The sequence below is a fragment of the Mustela lutreola genome, chromosome 14, assembly GCF_030435805.1.
Source record: "Mustela lutreola isolate mMusLut2 chromosome 14, mMusLut2.pri, whole genome shotgun sequence".
Classification (NCBI taxonomy): Eukaryota; Metazoa; Chordata; class Mammalia; order Carnivora; family Mustelidae; genus Mustela; species Mustela lutreola.
Window position 1 is genome coordinate 70,062,442 of NC_081303.1, and position 27,563 is coordinate 70,090,004.

At 41.2% G+C, this 27,563-nt stretch overlaps 2 protein-coding genes across 2 annotated transcripts in view; both read right to left on the reverse strand.

The window, feature by feature from the left end:
* ATF6 (activating transcription factor 6) overlaps positions 1-4,872 on the reverse strand; it is a 206,392-nt gene extending 201,520 nt beyond the window's left edge. The window contains exons 1-2 of the mRNA XM_059146835.1: positions 4,697-4,872; positions 3,905-4,126 (exon numbers count right to left, since the gene is read on the reverse strand). Of these exons, the coding sequence (XP_059002818.1) occupies positions 3,905-3,956 (52 nt within the window). The 5' untranslated portion in view covers positions 3,957-4,126; positions 4,697-4,872. The remainder of the gene's footprint in view (positions 1-3,904; positions 4,127-4,696) is intronic.
* A 6,881-nt stretch (positions 4,873-11,753) lies between these two features.
* DUSP12 (dual specificity phosphatase 12) lies at positions 11,754-18,030 on the reverse strand. The gene is made up of 6 exons (XM_059146336.1): positions 17,659-18,030; positions 16,536-16,649; positions 16,329-16,447; positions 15,822-15,918; positions 14,897-15,083; positions 11,754-12,140 (listed from the first exon to the last, which is right to left on the reverse strand). Exons 1-6 carry the CDS (start codon positions 18,000-18,002, stop codon positions 11,979-11,981), a joined length of 1,023 nt encoding a protein of 340 aa, XP_059002319.1. The 5' UTR covers positions 18,003-18,030; the 3' UTR covers positions 11,754-11,978.
* Positions 18,031-27,563: the final 9,533 nt, after the last annotated feature.

Consider the following 27,563-nt stretch of genomic DNA (forward strand, 5'->3'; position numbering starts at 1 on the left):
TGTGTAAGCCTCATGATTCAAGACCTGTACCCCTGGGGCAAATAAGACATTATCTGTTAATTTAAAAAAAAAAAAAAAAAAAAGAGTGGGGCTCTAATCAGATAGGACTGTGGCCTTACAGGAGGAGGGAGAGAGAGACCCTTCCCCATCCCCCCCTCCTCTGCTCCTCTCTCTCCCTTCACCCCTCTCCCCTCTCTTTCAACTCTCATGCCTCTGCCCTGTGAAGACACAGTGAAAAGGCAGCCGTCCACAAGTCAGGAAGAGAGCCTTCACCAGAACTTAGACCATACTGGCACCTGATCTCAGACTTCTAGCCTTCAGAACTGTCAGAAAATAAATTTCTGTTGTTTTAACCACCCAGTCCTCGGTAATTTGTTATGGCAGGCTGAGAGACTGATACACTGTAGTACATCCATACAACGGAACAATATGCAGTGCTTTAAAAAAAAAAAAAAAAAAAAGCCATCAAGCCATGAAAAATCATAGATGGATCTTAAATGCATGTTGCTAAGTGGAAAAAGCTACCTACTGTATGATTCCAACTATATGACATTCTGGAAAAGGCAAAACTAGGCAGACTAGGTAGAGGGCCCAGGAGGAGAGAGGGAGGGATGAACACTTACAGCACAGGGGATTTTTTAGATACAAGAAACTATTCTGTGAGATACTGTATATACATGATATTAGGTATCTGTCAAAACCCACAAAAGGTACAACACAGAAGGAATCTTAACATAAACTATGGACTTCAGTTAATCATCTTGGATCAATAATGGTTCAACTGTAACAATTTACTACATTAATGCAAGATGTTAGCAATAAGGAAAATGGCAAGGAGAGTTTAAATAGAACTCTATGTACTGTCTGCTCCATTATTCTGTAAATCTAAAACTGTACTAAAAAGAAACTTACTATTAAAAATAATTATATGAGGGCGCCTGGGTGGCTCAGTGGGTTAAGCCGCTGCCTTCGGCTCAGGTCATGATCTCAGGGTCCTGGGATCGAGTCCCACATCGGGCTCTCTGCTCAGCAGGGAGCCTGCTTCCTCCTCTCTCTTTCTGCCTGCCTCTCTGCCTACTTGTGATCTCCCTCTGTCAAATAAATAAATAAAATCTTTTAAAAAAAAAAAAAAAAAAAATAATTATATGAAATTCAGGGGGCACCTGCCTGCCTCAGCCAGCAGACCTTGCAACTCTTGATCTCAGAGTTCAAGCCTCACGTTGAAAGTAGAAATTACTTAAAAATAAGTGTAAAAATCTTAAAACAGAATAAAATAATTACATGAAATTCAGAGTTCAGTGTCATAAATAAGGTTGTATGGGAACACAGTCTTCCTCATCTCCATGTTCAGCTGACGCTGCCTATGGCTGCTTCTGCATCGTAACAGCAGAGGTGAGTAGCTGCAACAGAGACCACAGAACCACAAAGCCTAAAAAACTTACTATCCGGACCTCTACAGAAAATGTTTGCAGACACTGCTCTAAATGTCACTACCCAAGTTAGAGGGGAAAAGCCCCTCCCACCATAGACTGTTCTGACCTAATCACTCTATTTAATTATTCAAAGTTATGAGAGTGACAAGTACTAATTACATACTCTAAATTTTTAAATATCACTGGCCACCTTCTAACATTAAAAAAAAAAAAGTTGGGGGCGTCTGGGTGGCTCAGTAGGTTAAGGATCTGCACTGGGCTCAGCCATGATCCCCAGGGTGCTGTGATGGAGCTCCACATCAGGCTCCCTGCTCTACAGGAGCCTGCTTCTCTCTCTCCCTGCCACTCCCCTGCTTGTACTCTCTCTCTCTCTATTAAATAAATAAATAAAATCTTAAAAAAAAAAAAACAGATAAATCAGTGAGGTCTTTGGATCCTCAAGATGGCAATTCCCAGAAAATGAATCCCTATTCTACTGAAAAACAGCAGCAGACGGTAGTGTTTCACTTTTGTGCCTGTGAAATCGATCCTACTTACTGACTACCTAACAAATCAGAATTAAAGTGTGCAACCAGGAGAAGACTGTCAACAGTCTGAAAAGAGAAGCCTGGAAAACAATGGGAAATGAACACATTCAGGGAGGAGCAGGGCAGGATACCTGAGTTAACTCAGTGAAATGACTACAAAGAACTGAATGCTCTGTCAATGAACAGTAGGACTATTCGTCAATTTACGCATCAATTTATCGGGTTAATCAGGAAAATGCAGCCTGAGTATCAAAAGACAAAATAATGCTTCAAGAAAGTGCCCCACAGTAGCAGTTTAAGAAATATCATGAGGGGTGCCTGGGTGGCTCAGTGGGTTAAAGCCTCTGCCTTCAGCTCAGGTCATGGTCCCAGGGTTCTGGGATCGAGCCCCGAGCGAGCAGGGAGCCTGCTTCCTCCTTTCTCTCTCTGCCTGTTTCTCTGCCTGCTTGTGATCTCTGTCGAATAAATAAATAAAATCTTAAAAAAAAAAAAAAAAAGATCATGAAAATGTAACAGCTGACTAGCTGAGAAAAAAACGTCACCACCTGACACTTTAATGTAGATTTATTAATAACTGGGGGGGGATGGTGTTGGGAAGAATCACATCTGCAGAAATAATTAAGGAAAGCATTACGGAATAATGACTAAGAGCACAGGCTTTGGAGGTAGACAAACTGGTTCTGATCCTGCCTGTGCCCCTCACAGGCTAGAAGACTGACCACTCTCCCTCAGCCTCAGTTTTCTCATCTGTAAATTAGTATTAACTTCTTGCGCTGTTGAGAGGATTGAAGAAGATAATGCATGTAGAAGCTCTGCGGCACACCTGACACAAATGAAGTCCTAGATAAAGGGTAACCACCATGACCACTCTATCTGGCACAGGAAAACACACTTGAAATTGACAGTCTACAGTCCTTCCAACAACTGCTAGGAAATCCACCAAGGACTGAAATAAATTTCTCATGTCACATAATTGTAGAAAAGTTCTGTCCTTAGAAAGTCAAACGAGGACTTCAGGTCAATAAATAGAATTGAGATTGCACTTTGCTTCTCAGAATGATGGTCCAAGGGGGAAAGCTGAGCATCAGCCCGGGTCATCCCCAAAAGTTCCAAAGTAGGTGAATGGCATAGGCTCAATTACAGGGCCCACTCGACCTATGCAATCCTAAATTCTCACTGAAGCTCGAGACCAGCATTAGTATTACATCCCACAACAAAGAGAAGAATAAAAGGTTCCTCTAAACACCTAGATGAGGAAGTTTCCCCACTCTGAGTCGCACTGCATTGCCTTCCGCTCTTCCTGACCATAAAGCCGAACAAAAATACAGGAGGCAAATTTTTAAAACAACAAACAACAACAACAACAAAAAAAAACTAGAGCTGTTTCTGGAAGGCAGTAAGGATTACATCAGTCTTCAAGTACTAGGTCTAGGTCGTCGGGGACCCAAGGTCTGGTGCTTTGGTTCTCTGCCAAAATGGACATCAGCCTAGACCAACAGTGGCAGCTGCGACACGAAGATCACCGTATACACTCCCATTCTCTCCCACAGACACACTCCTGACAGACACACTTCACGGCAATCACCGCCCACACCCCACACCCCACACCGAGAAAACAGCTTAGAGCCTTGGGGTGGTCACAGTCCTCCCTGCCCTCTGCTTCTTACCTACGCCCTTTCCAGCCCCACACAACGATCATCTCGTACTTTCCCAGCGGAAACGCTGAAGAACGATAATAATTCCAATCAGGCAACATTTCACGCTCGCTGCTACCCGGGCCGAAACCGACGGGTTCGGCGAGACCCTCCCAGGGAGGACCGCGGACGGAAGCGACGGGCGAGCCGCGGCTCCCGGGGCAGAGTTCGCCCACACCTGCCTCCACAAGTGCGCGTCAGGAGGAAGAACCCCACGGCCGGCAGCGGCCCGTTCGCAGCTGCCACTCACCCCAATCCTCCTCGGCTCGGTGAGAGAGGCCCGGGCTGAGAGGCGACTCCATGGTGCCGGCAACGCCAGCCGGCTCCCGCACGCCCCACGCTCCGGCGGCCTGGAACTCGGTGACTGATATCCCGTACGGCGGCGCCCGGCGGACAAAATACCGCCCACCGCGCTGCGGACGGTGGCCGAGGGAGGACAAAGTGCCTCGACCGCCCGGGCCCTTGGGCGGATCTGAAAGGAGGAGCGTGAGATACTGACGAGCTCGTTTAAACAAACATCCGAGTAAATATTTCCCTGTAGGGCTTTTCGGCACTCTCTGTCCCGCTAGTTTAAGGAAAAAGAGAGAGAGAGAGAGAGACGGACAGACACATAAACACTACATTGGTTAAATAGAATGTACGGATAATATTAAGAAAAGTAAGAGCCCTTTCTGAACATGCTGGATGTCTTTAATACCGCAGCGTAGCTCTCGCGGAGCAAAAGCAGAGCCCGAGAAAGCGAATCCGATTTAATTTTCAGAATCGCTCGCTAGCGATGTAGAAACTCGCGGTACACACGAGCGTGAGGGAGAACAGCTCTGGTGCGGCGCTCGTCAGACGCCGTCCTCGCAGGCCCCGCGCGCGGCGTGACCACCAGGGCCGCGCGCGGGGCCGCTCTAGAAAGCCTACTTTTGTTGAAACAGATTTAAGCGAGGCGAGTATAAACGATGAGCCGCCCGGCTCAGGCCGATCGCCTAGATTCGCGGGTCTACATCGTGACGGGTGGAAAGGCGGGCGCGCGTACCCCATATATGCAACCTACAATCAGGAAAGTCCCGATCTCTTTGTTACTAAAACTTAAGGTTCCGTTTTGTGTCGAAGAAATTCACATCTCGAGCTCCGACTGCAAACCTGAGCCGAGTTTGACACCACAGCGTCCGGACCGCAGTGTCCCAGCCTTTCTCTTCGCGGCACTTCAGCGGCGACGGGGGTCACACGCCCTGAGAACACGTATCGCTTTAGGACCAAGCGGAGTCTTTCCCACAGTTTCGGAACCAAACACGCGCTTCCCAGAATCCGCCCCAGTCCTCGCGCCGGGAGGGTTACTCCTGATTGCATAATCCGCCGCGGGCCGTGCCGCCCCGGGACCCAGAGCCGGAAAAAAACAAAAACAAGACGAAACCCCGCATGCTCTCTTTCACCGTCAGATGGCTAACCAGGTTTCGGGTCCGGTGAAATATGCATCAGGTGTTCTCACCTGCAAATCCCAAACTGACAAACTAAGGTAGAACCAGCGAGAGTCTTCTTTCCGTATCCACCGGGCACCTCAGTGCTTTTTTTTAAATCACCATGACTGAACTCCTGCCAGCGTTGCTTTTTTTTAATTTTTGAAAATTTTATTTTTATCCCCAAAGTGCAGATAATGAAACAAACGTTTGCATACCTGTCACCAAAAATTAACAAACATTAACGTTTTCCAGTTTTGTTTCAGGTTTTTCATAATATAAGAAATTAAACATTGCAGATAAGACCCAAGTCTGCTTTTCCCCCGCTTCATTTCCCTCCCTCCACATAGATGGCTTCTATGACACACACAGACACACTTCTATGACACAGTATTGGGTTGGGTTTTTTAATTTACATAAATATGTCATCCTCATGTTCTCCAAATCACTTTTCTTATCCAACATTACTTTTTGATGATCTATTCATGTTTTAACTGTTACACGGTATTTCCTTGAAAATACATATATATATATATATATATATATATATACACACACATACATATAACTCTCAATTTCTTCTTTCATTTCCATGGACATTTGGATTGTTTCAAATTTTTACCATTACATTCGCCTTTGTATGAGTCCCTGTGTATATAAGCAAGAATGTCTTTAAGATATATGCTGGGTCATAGAATAGGAATGTTAATATTTGCCAGATTGTACCATTTTACATCCTTGCTAGCAGCAATGAGTTCTGCACATTCTGACCAACACTAGATTTGGTCACTTTAACATTTTTTGCCCCTGAGAAGGGTGTGACCATAATTTACATTTCCCTGACAATTAAGGAGATGGTGCATCTTTTCGTGTTTATTAAACCTTACTTACTCTTCTGTGAATCGTCTTTTCTTACAAAATTTGCTATTGCATTTTCTTTCTCTGATGATACTCACATCTTTAGCTAGCCTACTGTCTTCATTTAACAGATACATATATGGCAAATACATTCTCTCAAGTTGCACTTGTCTTTTTTAAGGGGTTTGTCTTTTAGGTTTTAATTTCAGTGTAGTCAAATTTACCGGTCTTCTGTTTAAGATCTGTGGCATTTGTAACTTGCTTAAAACTCCTTCCCTCTCCTGAGGTCATAGAGATTTTCTTATTTTCCCTGAATATTTTTATAGTTTTGTTTTTCACATTCTTCCTCCTACCCCCCTCATCTGTTATTCCTTGGGTATAGTAACACTGTTGATTTTTATACTGCAATCTTGTATCCCAAAACTTGCTGAATTGTGTAACTGTAGTATTTTGTCTGTAAATTCTATAGGATTTTCTATGTAGAAAAATTCGCATGCGAACACTGACATTTTAAAATTTATTTTAACACTGTAACCATTTTAAAATTAATCTCTAATGTGGAAAATTTCAAACACACACAAGAGACAAACCAACCAATCCTCTTGTTCCTAGCACCCAGCTTCAACAATTTGCCATTCTTGTTTTATCTACTTTCTCTCCCCACAACAATTTTATTTTTTGTTTTGGTTTGTTTTTTTCCCCTGGGGTGTTTTTAAAAAATATTTTAAAATATTTTCTTTATGTGCTTATTTATTTAGAAAAAGAGAGCATAAGCAGGGGGAGGAGCAGAGGGAGAGGGAGAGAGAGAATTTCCAGCGCTCTCCACTAAGGATGGAGCCGGAGGCAGGGCTGGATCCCACCACCCTGAGATCATGACCTGAGTTGAAATCAAGAGTTGGACACTGAACCGACTGAGCCACCCAGGCACCCCATCCCCTGGAGTATTTTAAAGCAAATCCCAGGTATCATGTTATTTCACCAAAAAATACTTCAATAAGTATCCTGACAAAGATTTTTCCAATTTTTTAAAAACATAGCTACAATACCATTATGATACCCACCAAAAATAATTCCTTAATATCATCTCTACCCATTCCACACTCAATTTTCTCCCCCAAATCCCTTTCTACAACTGGTTTGCTCAAATCAGGATCACCAGGGTGCATATGGTTCATGGGACAGTCCCCTCTTCCCCTTGTCACCCCATGCCCTTTGTTAAAGGATCTGTCATTTGTGCTGTAGAATTTCCTACTGCTCAGGGTCTTCATGGTGATTTGTTCCTGTAAACTGCCAGTTAAATGTAAACTTGACTAGATGGTTTTTGTTTCATTTGTTTTCGCAGGAATGTTTCTTACGTACTTCCTTGCATCATACAAGGAGGCACCTAATTTCTAAATATCCCACTTTTAGAGATGTCAACACCTATCAGTGAATTCTGTTTTTTTCCTAAGGCTTAAACCTTTTCCCCTTCTTATTTTATTGCAATAGCAAGGACCTCTGGTACCACACTGAAAGTAGATACACAAATACACATCTTTTTTTTTTTTTTTAAAGATTTTATTTATTTATTTGACAGAGAGAAATCACAAGTAGATGGAGAGGCAGGCAGAGAGAGAGAGAGGGAAGCAGGCTCCCCGCTGAGCAGAGAGCCCGACGCGGGACTCGATCCCAGGACCCCGAGATCATGACCCGAGCCGAAGGCAGCGGCTCAACCCACTGAGCCACCCAGGCGCCCACAAATACACATCTTTTACCTTGTTCCCAACTTTAATGTGAAACTTTTTAAAAGTTTTACTATTAATAAGATTTTTCCTGTAGTATTTCAGTGCAAGGAAAATTTCATTTTCATCCAGAAATTTGATGTGGTTGTTGTAGTTTTTATACACACTGTGGTCATATACTCCTTCCATTCTGATTACTGTGTGTGTGTGTGTGTGTTTAATGATAAGTGTCAAATGTTATTGAATCTTCTTTCTTTATTACCTTGCTTTCAACTTAAACCCTTGGAAGCAAAGTGAAATTTGAAAGAGAGTTTTGCCTAGAGACATAAAGGAGGTCCTTGCCTAGATCCACACTTCAGAGGACTCAACTCTGGCATCTGGCAGTGTCTCTTCCCACAGGGTGAGAATCCATGGTGCCAAGGGGATACACCCAACCAGAACACATGCCTCCTTCTAGATATGCTTCTCATGCCCGAATAGCTCCATGCCTGTTTCTAAAGTTTGCTCAGGCCTCTGACTTCCCAAGGGTGAACTGCGCCAATGCCATATGCCAGGAGTACAAGACTAAGTTTAGAAATGTGAGGTGGGAAGTTCACCTATGCATATGCACCAGGCATGTGAATGAACTCCAGGGTGGGGAAAGGGGCCGACTCTGCAGGTTGCTCTGTAGGTTGGGAGCCTACTCTCTCTACATTGTCATATTGTCAGGAACTCCATAAAGTCAGAGAATTTTAAACTCAAACCTTGTCTCCCAGATTTTCATGAAGTTATGTTTGTCAAGATAAGAGAATGACACAGTTTATTTAATAGTTTGGTAACTGGATTTATAACTTTCAAGTACTAAGACAAGTAGCATCTAAGCCCCAATTTGCACTCATCAGAACTCTGCAAGTGCTAGCAGGGCACCTGACCAGTATATTTACAACTTGGTTAAAAATTGCATTTCACCAGTACTTTTATATTTCACAATCTCACATTTTGAGTATGAGTATGACATCTTTTCTATCACCCTAAACAGTGAACTCAAACCTAGAATACAGAGTTGAAAGGGCAGATTTTGGAATAAGCCAAATCTTCATTCTAATCTAGGTACAACCATTTGCCAGCAATGTTACTTTGATGAAGCGGCTTAATCTTTCTAAGCCTCAGTTTGCCCTGTAAAATGGGAATAATGGGATCTATCCCACACAGGATTGTGGGATTAGATAAAACACCTTAAATGGGGACACCTGGGTGGCTCAATGGGCTAAAGCCTCTGCCTTCGGCTCAGGTCATGATCCCAGAGTCCTGGGATCGATCCCCGCATCGGGCTCTCTGCTCAGAGGGGAAACTGCTTCCCTTCCTCTCTCTCTGCCTGCCTCTCTGCTTACTTATGATCTCTGTCTGTCAAATAAATAAATAAAATCTTTTAAAAACACACACATTAATTGCACAGTGACTAGCACATGGTAAATTCTCAATAAATTGCAGCTATTTTAAGGAACCGTGTTGAAATCTACTAGCTAGGTACTGTTTTACATTCTGTGCCTGCATTGTATCATTAAAATCTCCACAACTGCCCGGACTGGATATAATTATTATCTCCCTTTTATACAAGTGTTTTATTTAAGGCTTATATAAATGACCTTTAAAACAACCCTACTAAGAGGGCGGAGCAGTAGAACATACATTACTTCCATTTCATGAAGGAGATGCCTGACCCTCAGCTTGCAGAAGACCTTCCCAGCAGCTAGAGACAGGTGGGGCCAGAAAGATCAGAGCCCAGGCAGACTTCTACTTCAGTACTATCTTAACTGCACCTGAAACACCACCTATGAAAGTTCATATCACTCTTTTGGACAAATATGTAAACCCATTTGTTGTAAATTGATGTTCTTAAATATTAAAAAGGGTTCCACTTGTTTGTTTTTTAAAGATTTTGTTTCTTCTTCATAATGGATTTTCTATTTACCATTTCTATTTACTATTTACCAAGTAAAATATTCGTGGAGTTTAAATTGGGGATTGTTACTTAGTGGATGTTTCACAGAATTTCAAAATTTACGTAAAGAAAAGTCAATTTCCCCAAACTCATTTTCCACTGTCAAATACCAATTATCTTTCAAAAAAGGAATCTTGTCAGAGGACCTGGGTGGCTCAGTCAGTTAAGCATCCACCTTTGGCTCGGGTCATGATCCCAGGGTCCTGGGATTGAGCCCACATGGGGCTCCCAGCTCAGCAGAGTCTGCTTCTCCCTCTGCCCTTCACCACCCCTGCCCCCCACATGCCTGTGCACACGTGCATGCTAGGTGCACTCTCTCTCAAATAAACAAAATCTTAAAAAAAAAAAAAAAAAAAAAAGTACCCTCTCTCCCAGCCAGAATATAAATTGTTAAGACAGGTTTGGGGGTGCCTGGATGGCTTAGCCAGTTAAGTGTCTGCCTTTGACTTAGGTTGTGATCCCAGGGTTGTGGGATCAAGTCCCCCTTTGAGCTCCCTGATCCTTCATCTGCCTCTGCCTCTCCGTCTCTCATGAATAAATGAATAAAATCTTAAAAAAGAGAGGGTTTTTTTCTAGTTTGTTCACTGCATCACCTAGAATCTGCACATAATAGGTGCTCAGTAAATACTTAATGAATTGAGAATTGCAAATTCAGATAAAATCTATGTAATTTTCTCTGTGTTAGATGCTAGTGTGGATAGCCATACAAAACTCTCGCTACTCAGTTTTGCACCTACAAAAGGCACAATTCATAATTGTTTTCAAAAAGCTTGTAGAGTACATTATGAAGCAAAGTGAACACATATTACATAAGCTAAGAAAGAAATGGAGAAATTTTTTCTCATAAAAAAATCCATTTTATGAAGTTACCAAAGGCTTCAGGCCCTATGCCAAGATGTTCTCAAGAACCACCTATAACACTCCCAACATTTCAAAAACAAACTAGGTAGGGGCGGCTTTTTTTTTTTTTTTTTCCCAAGCCAAACTGTATCCAGCTTTATTAAAGATACTTTTCATAAACAATCATGGTATTTCAGGCAGAACATGGGCAGACAATCGTTAACAGTATACAACAACTTTCAAACTCCCTTCTTCAATGAACTACCAAAATCAGAAAGCCACTATAAAACCCAATGCAGTCTTCATGTGATGCTCGGAGCAGGGACGTTTAGAGTGAGTTTAGAGTTTAGCGTGACGTTTAGAGTTGGTTAATCTCAGGTCATGATCTCAGGGTCATGAGATCCTTCTGGGGAACTGGGCTCTGGGACCCGTGCCAGGTGTGGAGCTTGCTTTGATTCTCTCTTCCTCTCCCTCTGCCCCTTCCCACCTCCCCAGTGGCTCCGGTACTCTCCCTCAGTAAAAATAAATAAATAAATAAAATTTAGGTATTTTTTAAGAGGTTCATTTTCACTTTTTGCATTTAAAACTACTCCCATTTTGGTGTTTATATAGACATATTCACATGTAAATATGCAAAGCGGCTTAAGAACATGGACTATATTTCTCTTTACTAGCTAATGCTGATTTCATGTAATTGTTCAAATATCTAATTAGGTCCAATTCTAATTATTAGTAATGAGTAAAATAAACTCCAGTTTCCAGAGAGATGTTAAAAAGCTAATATGGACACAGTACCTTTTCCAATTCTCCAACCTATCAGACTAAAAAAGTAACTGACATATAGTTATTCCACATGTATTTTCCTTATCATTAGAAACATACCTAACATTAATACATTTTTAAGTAGATTACTTCAAAATGGATCTTAAACATGCTTTTCTAAAAATTTACATAGTTGGGATTCCTAAAGAGTAACAGGAAAAGCTTATTTTAGTCAAGGTTTTACTAATAGCCTTTCCTTCTACACTTCCAAGAAAAATCCAGACATATGTAGACTTACTAATGTCCCTTAAAGAAAGAGAAATAGTTTTGAATTATGGCCAGACAAATCTGCTTTACATTTCTAGAAATAAAAATCTATTTAAACATGATAATTTCCAATTTTTATAAATAATTTTGTCTATCTCGACCTTAATATCACATACCTACCACTCCAAAAATCAGAACTCTTGAAAATAAATGAAACAAAGAACATGCATTATAGAAAATTTTAATATCAAATAAAGTACAATTTACATGATTAAAAGTTTTGATTTGCAAATAAAGTATTCTGCTTAAATAGTGTAGGAGTACAGTTTCCATGTCACATCAAATGAAATGCTCATGGCCTATAAACTAAACAATTTGCCACAAATGACAGTAAGCAAGGGAAGTACGTATCAGCAAATTTCTTTCCAAGCTATCAAAAATGTCACAAGTTCATGTTTTTCTTGTCTGTGATCCCAAAACTGGCAGCATCTTCATTTCATCCACTCTATTCTTATGTATTTGAAAAGCAGGTGTTATCCATCGACCACATGAGCACTGTTCACCGTACCAATTGAAAGAACCCAACTTGGCATTGCATTTGGGGCAAAGAAGCTGAAATAAAGGAACTGTGTTACTTCATTCACTCACTTCTAAGACAAATAAATATTACTGGCAATAGAAGATATAAAAACAGGTTAGACACAGTCAGTTAAGCACCGTACTCTTGATTCAGGCTTAGGTCACGATCTCAGGGTCCTGAAATCAAGCCCCACCTTGGGCTCCGTACTCAGCAGGGAGTCTGCATCTCTCCCCCCTTTCCTCTGCCCCTCCCCCTCTCTCCCTAGTAACACAAACAAATGAAACAAAATAAAAACCAGGTTAAGACATGGCTCCTAGCTTCCAGGCGTTTATGATCGAATCAGCAAGGTAAAAGGCAATGGCAATTTACCATAACAGATAGTGGACTATGATAATCGTGTAAGAAACATGTATCCTGGGAGTCTGGAGAAAGACCAGATTAATCTGGTCTTCATGCCCCAGTATGAGGGCAGAAAGGTTGAGATAGGACCCAAGATTTCAGGAAGTGGCATGTGTGCCTTTTATATCAATCTGCAGTTTAATATTTCAAACTAAGATCATCATGACTAAAGAACAGGAAAGTATGTGAAGAGTCTCATGTCAATATCAGTATTGAGACTGACAGCATGTAGGTTAGGCCTCAGATTCACGGCTTTTTAACGACTAAGCCACTTAGACATCCTTGATTCACAGCTTTTTAAAAACAAACTGATACTCAAGTAAAATAGATTAATTAAAAAAAAAACCCTGAGCACGTCAATTATATTTTATGTATATAGAGCATTATTTTTTAAAATTTAGCTTGTTATTTTGTGCATGAAATGAGTCAGGGAGTCTTATTTTTAATCTTAAATGATACAAAGCTCTGGACATAAAACTCAGAAACCAAATTTGATTACATAAGTAACTTAATTTTTTCTTTAAAGATTTTATTTATTTATTTCACAGACGGAGATCACAAGTAGGCAGAGAGGCTGGCAGAGAGAGAGGGGGATGGGGATGCCGAGCAGAGCTGGAGCAGACAGCCGGATGCAGGACTCGATCCCAGGGATCTCGATCCTTTGGGATCATGACCTTAGCCCAAGGCAGAGGCTTTAACCCACTGAGTCACCCAGGTGCCCCAGTATCTTAAATTTCAATATGACAAAATACACCACAAAGCTGAGATATGCGACAGAGGAAATATTTGCAATATATTAGAGGAATCATTAACATCTAGACTATATAAAGAGCTCCTATAAATCAATAAGAAAAAGGCAAAATCCAGAGAAAAATGGACCAAGAATATAAAAGAAATGTACAGAAAAGCTGTAAATAGCTGATAAGTATATAACAATATTGGTCCTCAGTAGTAGTCACGGAAATTCAAATGATGACATTTTAAGATGAATATTTTTCATCTCTCAGATTGACAAAACGTTACCAGTTTTATAATATCCACTATGCCAAGAGTATCGGAAAATGGGTACATGCATTCAATGCTAGTGAAAAGCCAAGTTGTATAAGCATTTTTATTGTCAGGGTAGAATATTAGCAATATTTAAGACGTATACACACCACAAACCAGGGATTCCACTTTCAGGTCTACAGGAAAATTCAAGTAAGTGTACAAAGAAGTATGCACAAATGTGATATAGTCTTCCACAAAAATGCCTCCATCTTATATGTTTTCTAGGCTAATTAAGAGCCGTGAGCCAAAAATGCCTCCATCTTATATGTTTTCTAGGCTAATTAAGCCACAAAAGAAAGAAAGAAAGAAAAAACAAACAGATAAAGTGGATTTCAAAATTAAAACCCCACTGCTGCAAATGATATCATCAAGAACAGGAAGTGATGGCTAACGGGTGTAGCGCTTATTTTGGGAATGGTGAAAACAATGATGTTGCAAGAATTCTGTGACTATTCTAAAAACCACTGAACTGTACACTTTAAATGGGTAAGATTATATAGTAAGTGACTTATATCTCAATAAGCAGAATTGTCTGAAGATGTGGGTTTGAATATAGGGTATCTCTTTCTAGGCAAGATACTAACACTAAGTTTCTTCACATATAAAACATGACTATGTATGTTTTACCTATTTGTACAGTTACTGTAGTCTTCAAGTGAAATATAGTGAGTTTCATAAAATTTTCATTATACAAACCATAAACCTTTATCATTATTAATCATATCTTAGATTATATTAATAGATATATATTATCTATAATAATATGTATTAATATAATTAGATTATATTAATTATATCTTAGATTAAGAATATCTTTAAATTAAGTAACCCTAAAGGACAAATGTGGCATGCCAGGATACTCTCATGAGCTGTAGTCTTAAGAATAAATAGGAAATGAAAATGAATCTCTTAGCAAACATACTGAATTGAAATATCAGGGAAAAAAGAGAGAGGAGACGTAAGAGAAGAAGAAAGAGAAGAAGGAAAGAAACTTTAAATGTAATCTTAAAATCTTCGACTTGCCCTACTTGTTACCAAATTTGAATTTGTTAAATACATTCTAATCAGCTTATGTTAGTCTTCTATTTGAAAAAATATAAATAGCCTTAAAAGGAATTCACATAGACCAACAGTTCTCAACCAAATGTGGTTCACTACTTTAGATAGGCTGGATTTTTACTTAATTTATTTGATAGATTCTTATCTGCACTAGAAAGATATAATCTTCATAAGAAAATATTTATGATGGAATGAAACACCAGTTAAAATACGGTTGAGAGGGCAAGAAACAAAATATAGATGATACAATGAAATTGCAGAAAATAAAATGCGTTCTCACCTGGCCATCCATCACACCCAACAAAGAAGATTCCATCCACTGTACAGGCTCAATGAAATATGATGTACACTGAGCCTGACTCCCAGCGGTGAGCGTGAAAGATGGCGTCACTCTCTTGTGGGCAAAGGCTATGGGACCACTTCCTTCATTATGATCCAAAATGCTAGAACTTCGAAATAAAGATCGCCTGCAACCCCCAAACAAACAAAAACATTAATGACCTCCAAAAGGATGAAGAAACAGATGAATTGTGCAGCGTTTCTTAGCAAAATAAAAAAGGATTATGCTAATTTTCAATAACCTCTACAAGTAACCTTTCACTCTTAAGAGTTTATATTCTTTTTTTTTTTTTAAGATTTTATTATTTGACAAAGAGAGAGATCACAAGTAGGCAGAGAGGCAGGCAGAGAGAGAGGGGGAAGCAGGCTCCCTGATTAGCAGAGAGCCTGATCCCAGGACCCTGGGATCTTGACCTGGGCTGAAGGCAGAGGATTAACCCACTGAGCCACCCAAGTGCCCTAAAATTTATATTCTTTTTTTTCCTAATTTTTAATTTTTTATAAACATATAATATATTTTTATCCCCAGGGGTACAAGTCTGTGAATCGCCAGGTTTACAAACTTCACAGCACTCATCAAAGCACATACCCTCCCCAGTGTCCATAACCCCACCCCCCTTCTCCCAACCCCTCCCCAGCAACCCTCAGTTTGTTTTGTGAGATTAAGAGTCACTTATGGTTTGTCTCCCTCCCAATCCTATCTTGTTTCATTCAAAATTTATATTCTTAAAAGTAGTTTTGAATTTGAAATTTTTATAATATTCAATTGAACAAATTCTTCCTACAGATTTTAAGAAAATGAAACTTTTAGTACAGTTCAGCTCCTGATATAAGATAAAATCTCCAGAGGACAGAAAATATTTTACCTGCACTTTCTACATTTGTAGAGAATGCCGTCTTTCAATCCTTGTGAAATGGTGGTTGGGTCAACAGCAAAGAGTTCTTGAGGTAAGTTCTGTAATTCTACATGAGATCATTAAAATTTATCTATTTGTTGCAATCAGCTCTGCATTTTCAGACAAAATTCAGCTAATGTTAAATTGAGGCAAGAAATGCTAATCTCAGAAATTAAAAATAATAAAAATTAAAAAATTAAAACCTCCAGCGTTGAGAAATCAGGGTGAGGTCAGAGAACATTGTGAAGAAGCCCTTGGTTCTGAGCACAGACTGCCTGAGTTCAAATCCCAGCCCACCACTTACACACCATGTGACCTCAAACAAGTTACTTCTTGGTAAACCACTTTTTCAGAAGGAAGTAACAGCACCTGTCTCAAGGGACGACTGGAAAAGTAAGGTAACACACTGGAAGCCTTTAGCATCAGAGTAAAGAGCATGTAACAAGGGCCCAATAAGTACTAGTAATTATTACTTACCTGGATACTTTTCCGTAACCTTTTGTAAACGATATTGCTTATAAATTGCACTAGAAGTATCTACTTCATATCCCATTGCCTGGTATAATTTCAGTTGCCACTCAAATCCCTCATTCATCCTATAAGGACAAATATAAAGCTAAGTTTTCTTTAAATGGATAAAATCACTTTGAAAAACCAGAATTATTTCTTTAACAAAGAACTCACTTAGCCTCTGGTTTGATGGTCTGGAGATTTTCATAGGCTTTTTCAAAGGTAAACTGGTCAGTCTTCATCATAAAAGCAGTAATCACAGCCACACTACGACTAATTCCTGCATGACTGAAAAAGAGACCTTTAAAATAAAATAGCAAACAGCAGCAATTAAAAAAAAAAAAAAAAAAAAAAGCCCAGCTTCCCATAAACGGTGAAGTTCAGGTCCACTTCACGCCTGCTCCTTCTACCCAAATAAAAACCCTTTGCCTCTGAAATGAATGACTCCTTTATTTCCTTAATCTTTTTGAATTCTGAACCACGCAAATGTATTACCTTTTCAAAAATAATTACACTAATTTAAAAAATTGTATAATGGCTTTGAAAAAAAATCCAAAGCTCCCCTCTCTTGGCATTACCGGCCCGAAGACCTGGTCCCAGGCTTCTTTCCATTTTACCACTAGCTTATGTCCTGTGTGTAAATATTTAAAACAAGTGTTGGCACGCAGTAAAAGGGCTGATTCACTAAGTTTAAACTAATTATTACACTCCAGTGCAACTAAAGAAGACTACTAAGAATTCCCAAATACCTATCAAGATTTTCTTTTACGCATTTCTATAAACTTACTCCATCTCTGCCCTGGGCACGGCTTAGGGCTCCTTCGTCTTAACCAATTCTTCTCTCCCCATTTCCCTTCACCAACCGTCCTCTGCCCCAAACAAAAACACTGAAAATAATCTGCCTTTGCGGTGAACTGTGAATAATCTTAATCTTTGTTATTATCTTTTACTGCACGACTGGCATCCTAATCTGCATTATAATCATCTGGGTAGGTGCCTGAAAAGCTTTCGACCCTTTTCAGGGCCAGGGGCTTAGCCACTTCTCAGTCCCCCCTAAAAAACAACTCGGGGTTGGGAGGGGCGGGGGCTGCAGAATGAATCAACCACGCGAGCAGGAACGCAGGCACGCACGCCCTCGGGGGCCCGCCACCGGCCCCTCCTCTCTCTCTGACACTCGCCAGCCGCGGAACCGTGGTCTGACAGCCCCTGGGTCCTCCGCTAGGGTCCTCGGAGGAAGGGGCGGCGGCTGCAGGCTGGAAGCAAAGCCGGGGGGCTGCCCCACGTGCGCGCCACTCACCAGTGCACCAACACGGCGCGGCCCTCGGCGCGGGCCTGGCTGATGAAGGCCACGCACCGGTCCAGATGGCTCAGTAGGTCAGTCTCGGGCTTGTCCAGCGCCCACACGAAGAGGCTCCGTAGACCCTCCATCCCAGCCCCCGACCTAAAGTCGGGCTCCTCCGAATCCACCGTCAGCACGGCCGTGATGCCCGCCTGCCTCAGGCGGTCCGGCTCCGCCACGGCCGCGGCTCCACCCAGGTACAGGCCCGGCCGTACCTCCAGCATCTGCCCGGCGGAGCTGGCGCAGCTCTGACCACGCACCTGCCGACCACAGCCATGGTTCCCTCCCGGAGCCTCCAACATGGCGGCCGCCGGGGCCGAGCGGGCCGGGGCCCCACCATCGAGTACGCCGGCAGCTGGCTAGAGCGCCCTTCCTCCGAGTCGAGCCGGCCTGAGATGCGCAGGGCTCCCTCGGAGGACCACGGAGACTGTAGGAGTGTGTACTACTGGGGAGCCTTTAATCCCGTGTCTGGGCCCCAGCGCTTGCAACTTGGTGGTAGAGGATAAACCCCAAATACAGGGTTTTCCAGGCTTATAGTGCCGAGGCTTTACAGAAAGGGACAACAAGAGTAGTTGGACTCCAATTTGAAATGATGTCCCACCAACTGAAGCAGCAGTGTGCATTTGGGGTAAAACACTTAAAAAAAAAATTTTATGAAGCCATTTGCTTGTATTTCTTCTCTTGTGACTATTTTTTTCTTTTTTTCTTTCTTTGTCCAGTTTTTTTTTTTATTGGTATGTGAATCTCTTTCTTATTGATGCATACTGTCCTATATACTTTGAAAATAGTAATCTCGTGTTTTCGTACGCCCATACCCTCCAACCAACGACCGCCAGGAACCCACTTCACTTTCTTATCATTTGCATGTTCACTGAAGTAGCATTTTTAATTTCCTTCAAGAACTTTTCCTTTGCATTCACATTTTTAGCTAATTGTTTGGTACAAAGGGCCTAATTTTCAGCCTAGTTTGGCTTTTGACATGCCTCCCCCACTAAACTTAATCATTTCCAGCTTCTGCCTTAAAGTGAGAGATGTGTGAGTCTTCCTTTCACTTGAACATTTAGAGACCATTGTAGGATGATTAATTGGCTTGCTTTCAGTATTATTGTGTCTCAGGGATAGGGAGGCCCACGGAGAGGGAGAGGGATTGGGGGAATGACTGGTCTGTGAAGCAGGAAGAACATGCATAACATTTATGAAATTTGTCATCTTTTATAGGCGTGACTTGTGGCACCCCAAAAACAATTACAATAGTAACATCAAAGATCACTGACCGAAGATCACTATAACAAATATAATAGTAATAAAAATTTTGAAATGTGGGGAGAATTGCCAAAATGTGACAGAGACGTGAAGTGAAGAAATGCTAAATGCTGTTGGGAAAATAATGCCAATACACTTGCTCAACGCAGGGTTGACAACGACCTTCAATTTGTTTAAAAACTACTTGTTAAGCACAATATCACAGGTATGCCTGTGTAGGATCTGGGCTTACACTGGGTGATTTTGGACAGAGTTCAAGGAAGCAGGGCTTTGCTCTGGATTGGATGTTGTCAGGAAGTGGTGGTGATTTTATGATTGGGTATCTCCGTGTATTTTCCCTACAGACACAAGGACCAATGGAACAGGATATAGAGCCCAGAAATAGACCTTCACATATATGCTTAAATGAAAATGGGGGAAACTAGCCTCTTCAAATGGTGCTGGGAAAACTGTATATGCACGTGTAAAAGAATGGAGTGTGATCCCTACCTTAAACAATGTACTAAATTAATTCAAAATTGATGAAGGACCTAAACGTAAGACTATAAAATCTAGGGCACCTGGGTGGTTCAGTCGGTTGAGCATCTGACTCTTGACTTTGGCTCAGGTCATGATCTTAGGGTCATAGATTGAGCCCAGCATTGGGCTCCACACTCAGCGTGGAGTTGGCTAGTCCCTCTCCCTCTGTTCCTCCCTCTGGTTGTGCTTTCTCTCTCAAATAAATAAATAAAAATCTTTACGGGCACCTGCATCGCTCGGTCAGGTAAGCGTCTGCCTTTGGTTCGGGTCATGGTCCCAGGGTCCTGGGATCAGGCCCCGCATCAGGCTCTGCCAGGGAGCCTGCTTCTCCCTCTCCCTCAGCCTGCTGATCCCCTTGCTTGTGCGCTCTCTCTCTGTCAAATAAATCAATAAAATCTTGGGGTGCCTTGGTGGCTCAGTGGTTTAAGCCGCTGCCTTCGGCTCAGGTCATGATCTCAGGGTGCTGGGATTGAGTCCTGCATCGGGCTCTCTGCTCAGCGGGGAGCCTGCTTCCCTCTGTCACTCTCTGTCTGCCTCTCCATCTACTTGTGATTTCTCTCTGTCAAATAAATAAATAAATAAATAAAATCTTTAAAAAAAAAATCAATAAAATCTTTTTAAAAAGATCTTTAAAAAAAAAAAAAGACTACAAAACTCCTAGAAGAAACTTAGAAATAAATCTTCATGACAGGATTATATCAAAATTTAAAATTTCTGCACATCAAAGGAAATAATCAAAAGAGCAAAAGGGCTACCTATGGAATGGGAGAAAATAATTGCCAATCATACATCTGATAAGAAATTAATATCCAAAAAATACAAAGAACTCTAGAAGAGTGATAATCAGCATCATGGCTGAATAAGATTTTCCTCTTCCCATGTTCCCCCACCCCCAACAACAAGTTAACACCCATCCACAGGCAAAAGGGCCTTGGTGGGAGCTGTGAAATCCCGTACCATATGCCAAGGGACCTGGGAGGAGTCTTGCCTTCCTGTATGTGAGGTATTAGGCACATGGACCTTGGTCCTAGCTACAGACCCTGTGGTGGCCTGTGAACCATCTTCCCTCTTGGCTCTGGTCAGGGACCCTGCAGAAAACACTGACTTAGATACTCAACAGGGATAGGAGAGCCTTTGTGGAAACCCAGGTTTCCAGCAGAGATGTCCTAGCAGACAGTTGGAACAAAAAAGTATGGTTGGATGCATCAGAGAGGGTAAGATTGACTTTCCTCACATCACTCCTCCCCCAAGGCAGCACAACTGAGGGCCAAGAGAGGTCTCCTGGGCCTGAGCTTTATCCTGAGGTTTGGGGTGGGGGAACATGGGGGATGGAGGGAAGAGACCGAAAGAACCACACAGAGGACTCTCAGAGGGCACCAAAGGGACATAGGTCCTACTAAGTAATTCAACAGGCTCCATCAAGAAGCCAGCCCAGGAGCCCAGGAGCCTTGCCCCTGGAACCCCTTGTCTGCCTATGGGCACCCCTAGTGCTCTGTGCACCTCAACCCCACTCTCACCTCCACCCTGTGGCCAGCTCCTCATGGGTGCTCCCAATGGCAGCAGCAAGAGTGTTTTGTCAAGTGTCTGGAGAGCATGTGCAGAGAGCCAGCCTGAATCTGCAAGACAGGAAGAGATCACAAACTTAGACTTTAGTGCCACTTTTGGGAAAAAGAAGGGAAGCTGTCAGCATTTGGCCTAGTGCGTTGCCGCATCTGAGAAGGCACTCAGGCTTAAGATATCTGCCTCAAGAGGGAACAAGGAAGCATGGAGTAGGTGTATCCATAGAAGATTTGAAGAAACCTCAGAATCTCTAGGGGGGGCTGATGGAAGGCATCTCTCCTCTGAAGGCAGTTAGTAAAGACTGGGGGTGACTATGACTTCAAATGCAAAGGTAACAATGCAAAACTTCAGGGAACATGAAAAGTCAAAGAAATGGTACCACTGAAGGATCAAAATAGTCTTCCAATAACCAACCCCAAAGACATGGAGATCTTCAATTTATCTGATAAAAAATCCAAAACAGCTGTTTAAGGAAACTCAGGGAGCTACAAGAAAAGAAATAAGGACAATTCAATGAAATCAAGAAAACAACACAAAATGACAAGTTTAACAAAGAGATAGAAACCATTAAAAAGAACCAATCAGAAATTCTGGAGCTGAGGAACACATTTAATGAAATACAAAAATGCAGTAAAAAGTATCAGTATCAGAATGGATCAAGCAGAAGAGAGAACCTGTCAGTTAGAAGACAGGAATTTTAAGGGCACCTGGGTGATTCTGTTGATTAAATGTCTGTCTTCAGTTCAGATCATGATCCCAGGGACCTGGAATTGAGCCCTGCATGGGGCTCCCTGCTCAGCAGGGGAGTCTGCTTCTCCCTTTCTCTCTCCTGCCACTCATGTGCTCTCTCTCTCTCTTTCTCTCTCTCTCTCACCTTCTCTCAAATAAATAAATAATACTAAAATCTTAAAAAAAAAAAAAAGAAAGAAAAAACAACAGAAGAAGAAGACAGGAATTTTGGAATTGCCCAGTCAGAGGAGAGCAAAGGAAAAAGAATGAGAAAAACTGAAGAAAGCCTAATTGATCTACGGGATACTAGCAAAGGAAATAATTTGCAAGTTATTGGAGTTCCAGAAAGAGAAGAGAGGGAGAAGGAAGTACACAGCTTATTTAAGGAAGTAATGGTTAAGAACTTGCAAATCTGGGGAGAAATTTGTATATCCAAATTCATGCCGCTCATAGGTTACCAAACAAACTTAAAGAGATCCTGTCTAAGACACATTTTAATAACATTGTGAAAAATCAAAGACAAAGAGAAAATCTTAAAAGCAGCAAGAAAATAGAAGCTTGTAACTTGTAAGGGAATCCTCATAAGGCTATCAGCAGATTTCTCGGTAGGAACCTTACAAGCCAGGAGAGAAAGGGATGATATATGCAAAGTGTTGAAGGAAAGCAAAAACTGCCATGGAAGAACACTCTATCTGGCAAAAGTTGTCCCTCACAAATAAAGGACAGGTAAAGACTTTCCCGGAAAAACAAAAGCTGAGGGAAACCACTAGATCTGCCTTTGCTGAAAGAAACTCTTCAAGCTGAAACCAAAAGATGCTATTTAATAACATGAAAATATGCAACACATTGTTAAAAATACATATATAGTCAGGTTCAGAATAATACAGTGATATGGTGGTGTGGAAGCCACTCAACTCTAGTATAAAGGATATTATAAGTAACTAGAGCTACATTTTGTTGATAAATACACAATATAAAAAGAGGTTGGGCACCTGGCTGGCTCAGCCCATTGAGCGTCTGACTCAGATGAGTGTTTCAACTCAGGTCATGATCTCGGGGTCCTGAGATTGAGCCCCACACCGGGCTCTGTGCTCAGTGGGGGATCTGCTTGAGATTCTTTCTCTCCCTCTCCCTCTGCCCCTCCCCCATCCTCTCTGTCTCAAATAAATAAATAAATATTTTCTTAAAAAAAAAAAAAGAGGTTGGGACATCTGGGTGGCTCAGTTGTTAAGCATCTGTCTTCGGCTCAGGTCATGATCCCAGGGTGTTTGGATGGAGTTCCACATTGGGCTCCTTGCTCAGTGGGGAGCCTGCTCTGGCTGTTCTACCTACAGCTCTCCCTGCTTCTGCTCGCTCTTTCTGACAAATAAAATCTTTAAAAATAAAATAAAATAAAATTTAAAAAGAGGTTAATTGTGATTTCAGAAAATCAAAAGGGGGAGAGGACTAAAAGGGTGGAGATTTGCATGGATTAAAGTCATTTTCAGGGCCAAATAGACAGTTACAGCTACAAGATGTTTTATATCAGCCTCATAGTAACCACAAAACAAAAACCTACAGTAGATACAGTACAAATGAGATAAAAAAAACAAGGAATCAAAGCACACTCCTGGGAAAATCATCACTTCATTAATGAAGGAAGCAAAAAAGGAAAAAAGGAACAAGGGAACTACAAAACAGCCAGAAAATAATCAACCAGACTGCAGTAGTCAATCCTTGCCTTCCCATAATCATTCTAATTGTTAATGGATTGAATTCTCCAATTAAAGTGCATAGAGTGGTTGGATGGATAAAAAGGAAGACCCAAGTATATGCTCCCTGCGAGAGAATTGCTTCTGCTTTAAAGACACACACTCTAAGTGCGTGACCAGATGGAAAATGATATTCCATTCAAGGGGAAACCAAAAGAGCACAGGGATAATTATATCAGATAAAATTGACTTCAAGCCAAGAACAGTAACAAGAGACAAAGATGGTCATTATATAATGATAAGGTGGTCCATTTATCAAGAAGCTATAACAATATTAAATTTATATGCACAAAATGAGAGCACTTGATATATCAAACACTACAGATCTAAAGGGAGGAATAAATAGCAATACAATAATAGTAGGAGACTTCAGTCCCCCACTTTCAACAATAAATAGATCATCCAGACAGAAACCAACAAGGAAATGTTGGAATTGAGCCATAATTTCAACCAAATGGCCCAACAGACATTTACAAAACATCCCATGAAATAACAACAAAATGCATATTCTTCTCAAAAACCCACAGAGGGGCACCTGGGTGGCTCAGTGGGTTAAAGTCTCTGCCTTTGGCTCAGGTCATGATCCCGGGGTCCTGGATGTGAGCCCCACATCGGGCTCCTTGCTTGGTGGGAGGCCTGCTTTTCCCTCCTCTCCCACTCCCCCTGTGGATGTTCCCTCTCTCGCTGTCTCTCTGTCACATAAATAAATAAAATCTAAAAATAAAATAAAATAAATATCCTGGTGGGACACCTGAGTGGTTCAGTTGGTTGGCCTCTGTCTTGGTATCAGGTCACGATCTCAGGGTCCTGGGATAGAGCCCCCCCCCCCCCAAAATCAGGTTCCCTGCTCAGTGGGGGGTCTGCTTCTCTCTCTCCCTTCTGCCCCTACTCCTTACTTGTGTGCTCTCTCTCATATAAATAAATAAATAAATAAATAAACAAATAAAAATCTTTAAAAAAAAAAGACATATCTTGAAACAAGTGAAAATGGAAGCACAACCTATCAAAACCTAGGGATGCTACAAAAGCAGTTTGAAGAGGGATATTTATAGCGATAAATACCTACATTAAGAAACAAAAAAGATCTGAAATAAGTAACCTAACTTTATACCTCAAGGAACTAGAAAAAAGTGAGCTGAGTCCAAAGTTATCAGGAGGAAGGAAACCACAAAGATCAGAGCAGAAATAAATGAAATCAAGACCAGAAAAGCAATAGAGAACATCAGTGCAACAAAGGTCTGGGTTTGTTTTTTTTTTTAAGTGAACAAAATTGGCAAAACTTTAGTCAGGCTCACTAAACCAAAAAGAGGGAAAACAAAATCAGAAAGAGGAAACATTACAACTGATATCACAGAAATATAAGGAAACATGAGAGACGAGTATGAACAATTATCTGCTAACAACCTGGATAACCTAGAAGAAATAGACACATTCTAGGAAACATGTAACCTACAAAGACTGAATCATGAAGAAATGGAAAATCTGAGCAGATCAATAATAAGTAAATTGGATCAGTAATCAAAAATCTTCTAAAAAACAAAATTCCCAGGGCCAGATGGTATCGCTGGTGAATTCTACCAATATTTAAGGAAAAATTAAGGCCAATCCTTTTCGAGGTCTTCCAAAAAATTAAAGAGGAGGGAAAACTCTCAAATCCATTTTACAAGGGCAGCATTACCATGATTACAAAGACAGAGAAGGACCCTCCAAGGAAAGAGAACTACAATAAATGTATGATATAGATGATACAGATGCAAAAACTCTCAACAAAATATTAGTAAGTAGAATTCAACCACAAATTAAAGGATTATAGACCATGATCCAGTGGGATTTATCCCTGGGAGGTAAGGATGGCTCAATATTTGCAAATTAATCAATGTGATACACCTAAAATTAGCAGAATGAAGGATAAAAATCACATGAGCACCTCCACAGATGCATACAAAGCATTTGACAATACATAACATCCTTTCATGGTAGAAGAAAAAAACACAAACTTTCAACAATTGGGCATGAAGGGACATGCCCCAACATAATACTGGCCATGTATAACAAGCCCGTGGCTAACACCATACTCAACAATGAAAGACTGAACGCTTTTCCTCTAAGATCGGGGTCAGGGCATAACTGCCCACTCTTCACCACTCCTATTCCACATAGTTCCGGAGGTGCCAGCCAGAGCAATCAGGCAAGAAAAGAAATAAAACCTCCAACTTGGAAAGGCAGAAATACACTTGCCTTTGCTTGCAAATATGTGATCTTATATATAGAAAATCCTAAAGACCCTCCCCCCCAAAAAACTGTTAGAACTCATTCACAATTTCTATAAAATTACAGGATACAGAGTCAACACACGGAAATCGGTCGCATTTCTATACACTAAAAACAAACTCTCTGAAAAAGAAAGAAAGCAATCTCATTCACAACTGCGTCAGAAAGAACAGCTCAGGGATCAACGTGACCAAGGAGGTAAAAGGTCTGTCCAGTGATATATGAAGGATTAGCCTTGTCCGTGGTCACTGAAGGAAAGGGGGAAAGAGCGCGTGGGGATGAAAGGGGACTCTGTGGTTTGGTGGCAAGAAGCTAAAGGCATGCTCTTGTGATGTCTTCTATTTTCTGGGTGAAGAATCTGTATATGCTGAGAATGAGGATGGAAGTTTGAGAAGAAAAGGCAGTCTGCGGCAAATTTGCCTGAAGAGAGTGGAGAACATCCGTGGGAGCTAACCTGTGGGGTCAGGCAGCCCGGGTCCTGATCAGTGTTCGCATCATAACAATAAAAATCTTCCGCACAGTAAAGAGTTAACTCAGTAGCCTCAGTTGCTCAGGCTCAAGCCCGAGGGTAGTCTCTGATATAGAACATATTGTCTAGAATAATGAAAAACCAGAACTATCTCAAACGACTACAGATCCTAGTCGTTGGATCTGCATACTTGCCCAGTATCTGGATGAGATACTAGGCAAGTTTTTCAAAGATAACAAAGGGAAAGGTCAATGCTAGCTTTGTTATAGTTGTTTTTTTAAAGCTGGTTTACAAATAGAAAACATGTCTCAGCCCACTTATATGTATATGAAAATTATTAAAAGATTTGTATCAAACCGTTAACAGTGGTTATTTCTGGGAGACTTATTTCTTAAGAGACTTACATGATAGTCTTCACACACTTCATTCTGTGTAGCTGTTTTGGTTTTTTGGTGTTTTGTTTTTGTTTTTGTTGTTATTTGTTTTTTTAACTACTATCATTAGAAGTATTCATTGCAGGGGTTCCTTGCTGGGTCTGTTGGAAGAACACGTGACTCTTGATCTTGGGGTCATGAGTTTGAGCCCCATGTGGTTTATACAGATTATTTAAATAAAAACTTTAAAAAGTTAAATTTTTTGTTGTTAACAATTTTAGATATTTATATTCCGGGGAGAGGAGGGAAAAAGCTATTAAGGGTTCATCTCCTGGAGATTTTATGTAGTTACCTTAATCATTCCCTCAGCTTTATTAGTTTTTTGTTGGAAGTGAGCTTTCAATCCTCAACTCCCTAAAATGATTGTAAGCTCCTTCACGGACAGGAGTAGGAGACACACCTGAATTGTTAACTACAGAGTCTGGACCAGTAAATCTGTAACTGGATAGCTGAAGCCGAAGGTTATTTACCAGGTTCTGCACTTAGAGTCTTCACCACTAGATGGCAGCATTGACCCTTTGGCCAGATACATTTTCCATCCCTCGGTTGCAATAGGGAAAAATGAGTGTGACAACCTGTAGGAAAAGCAGGATGTTAGCAGAGGAAATGCAGGCTTTAGAGAGGGAGCTGGATTGTCTTCTGTCAAGAGGAAAAGTGGCTCTCTGTCCTAGGAATAGTGGGCCCCACCCCCACCCTGCCACACCACACAGACCCAAAGGCAGTTAACTGTTCATTTTATCACCAAAAACTCTGCAACCCTGATAAATATGGAGTAGGCAAGAATTCTTATAATTGCTAAGTGAACGTCAAGTATGTGGTGGCTTGCATGTTAAGAAAACACCATTTTATGTAATGTGACCGGATCTC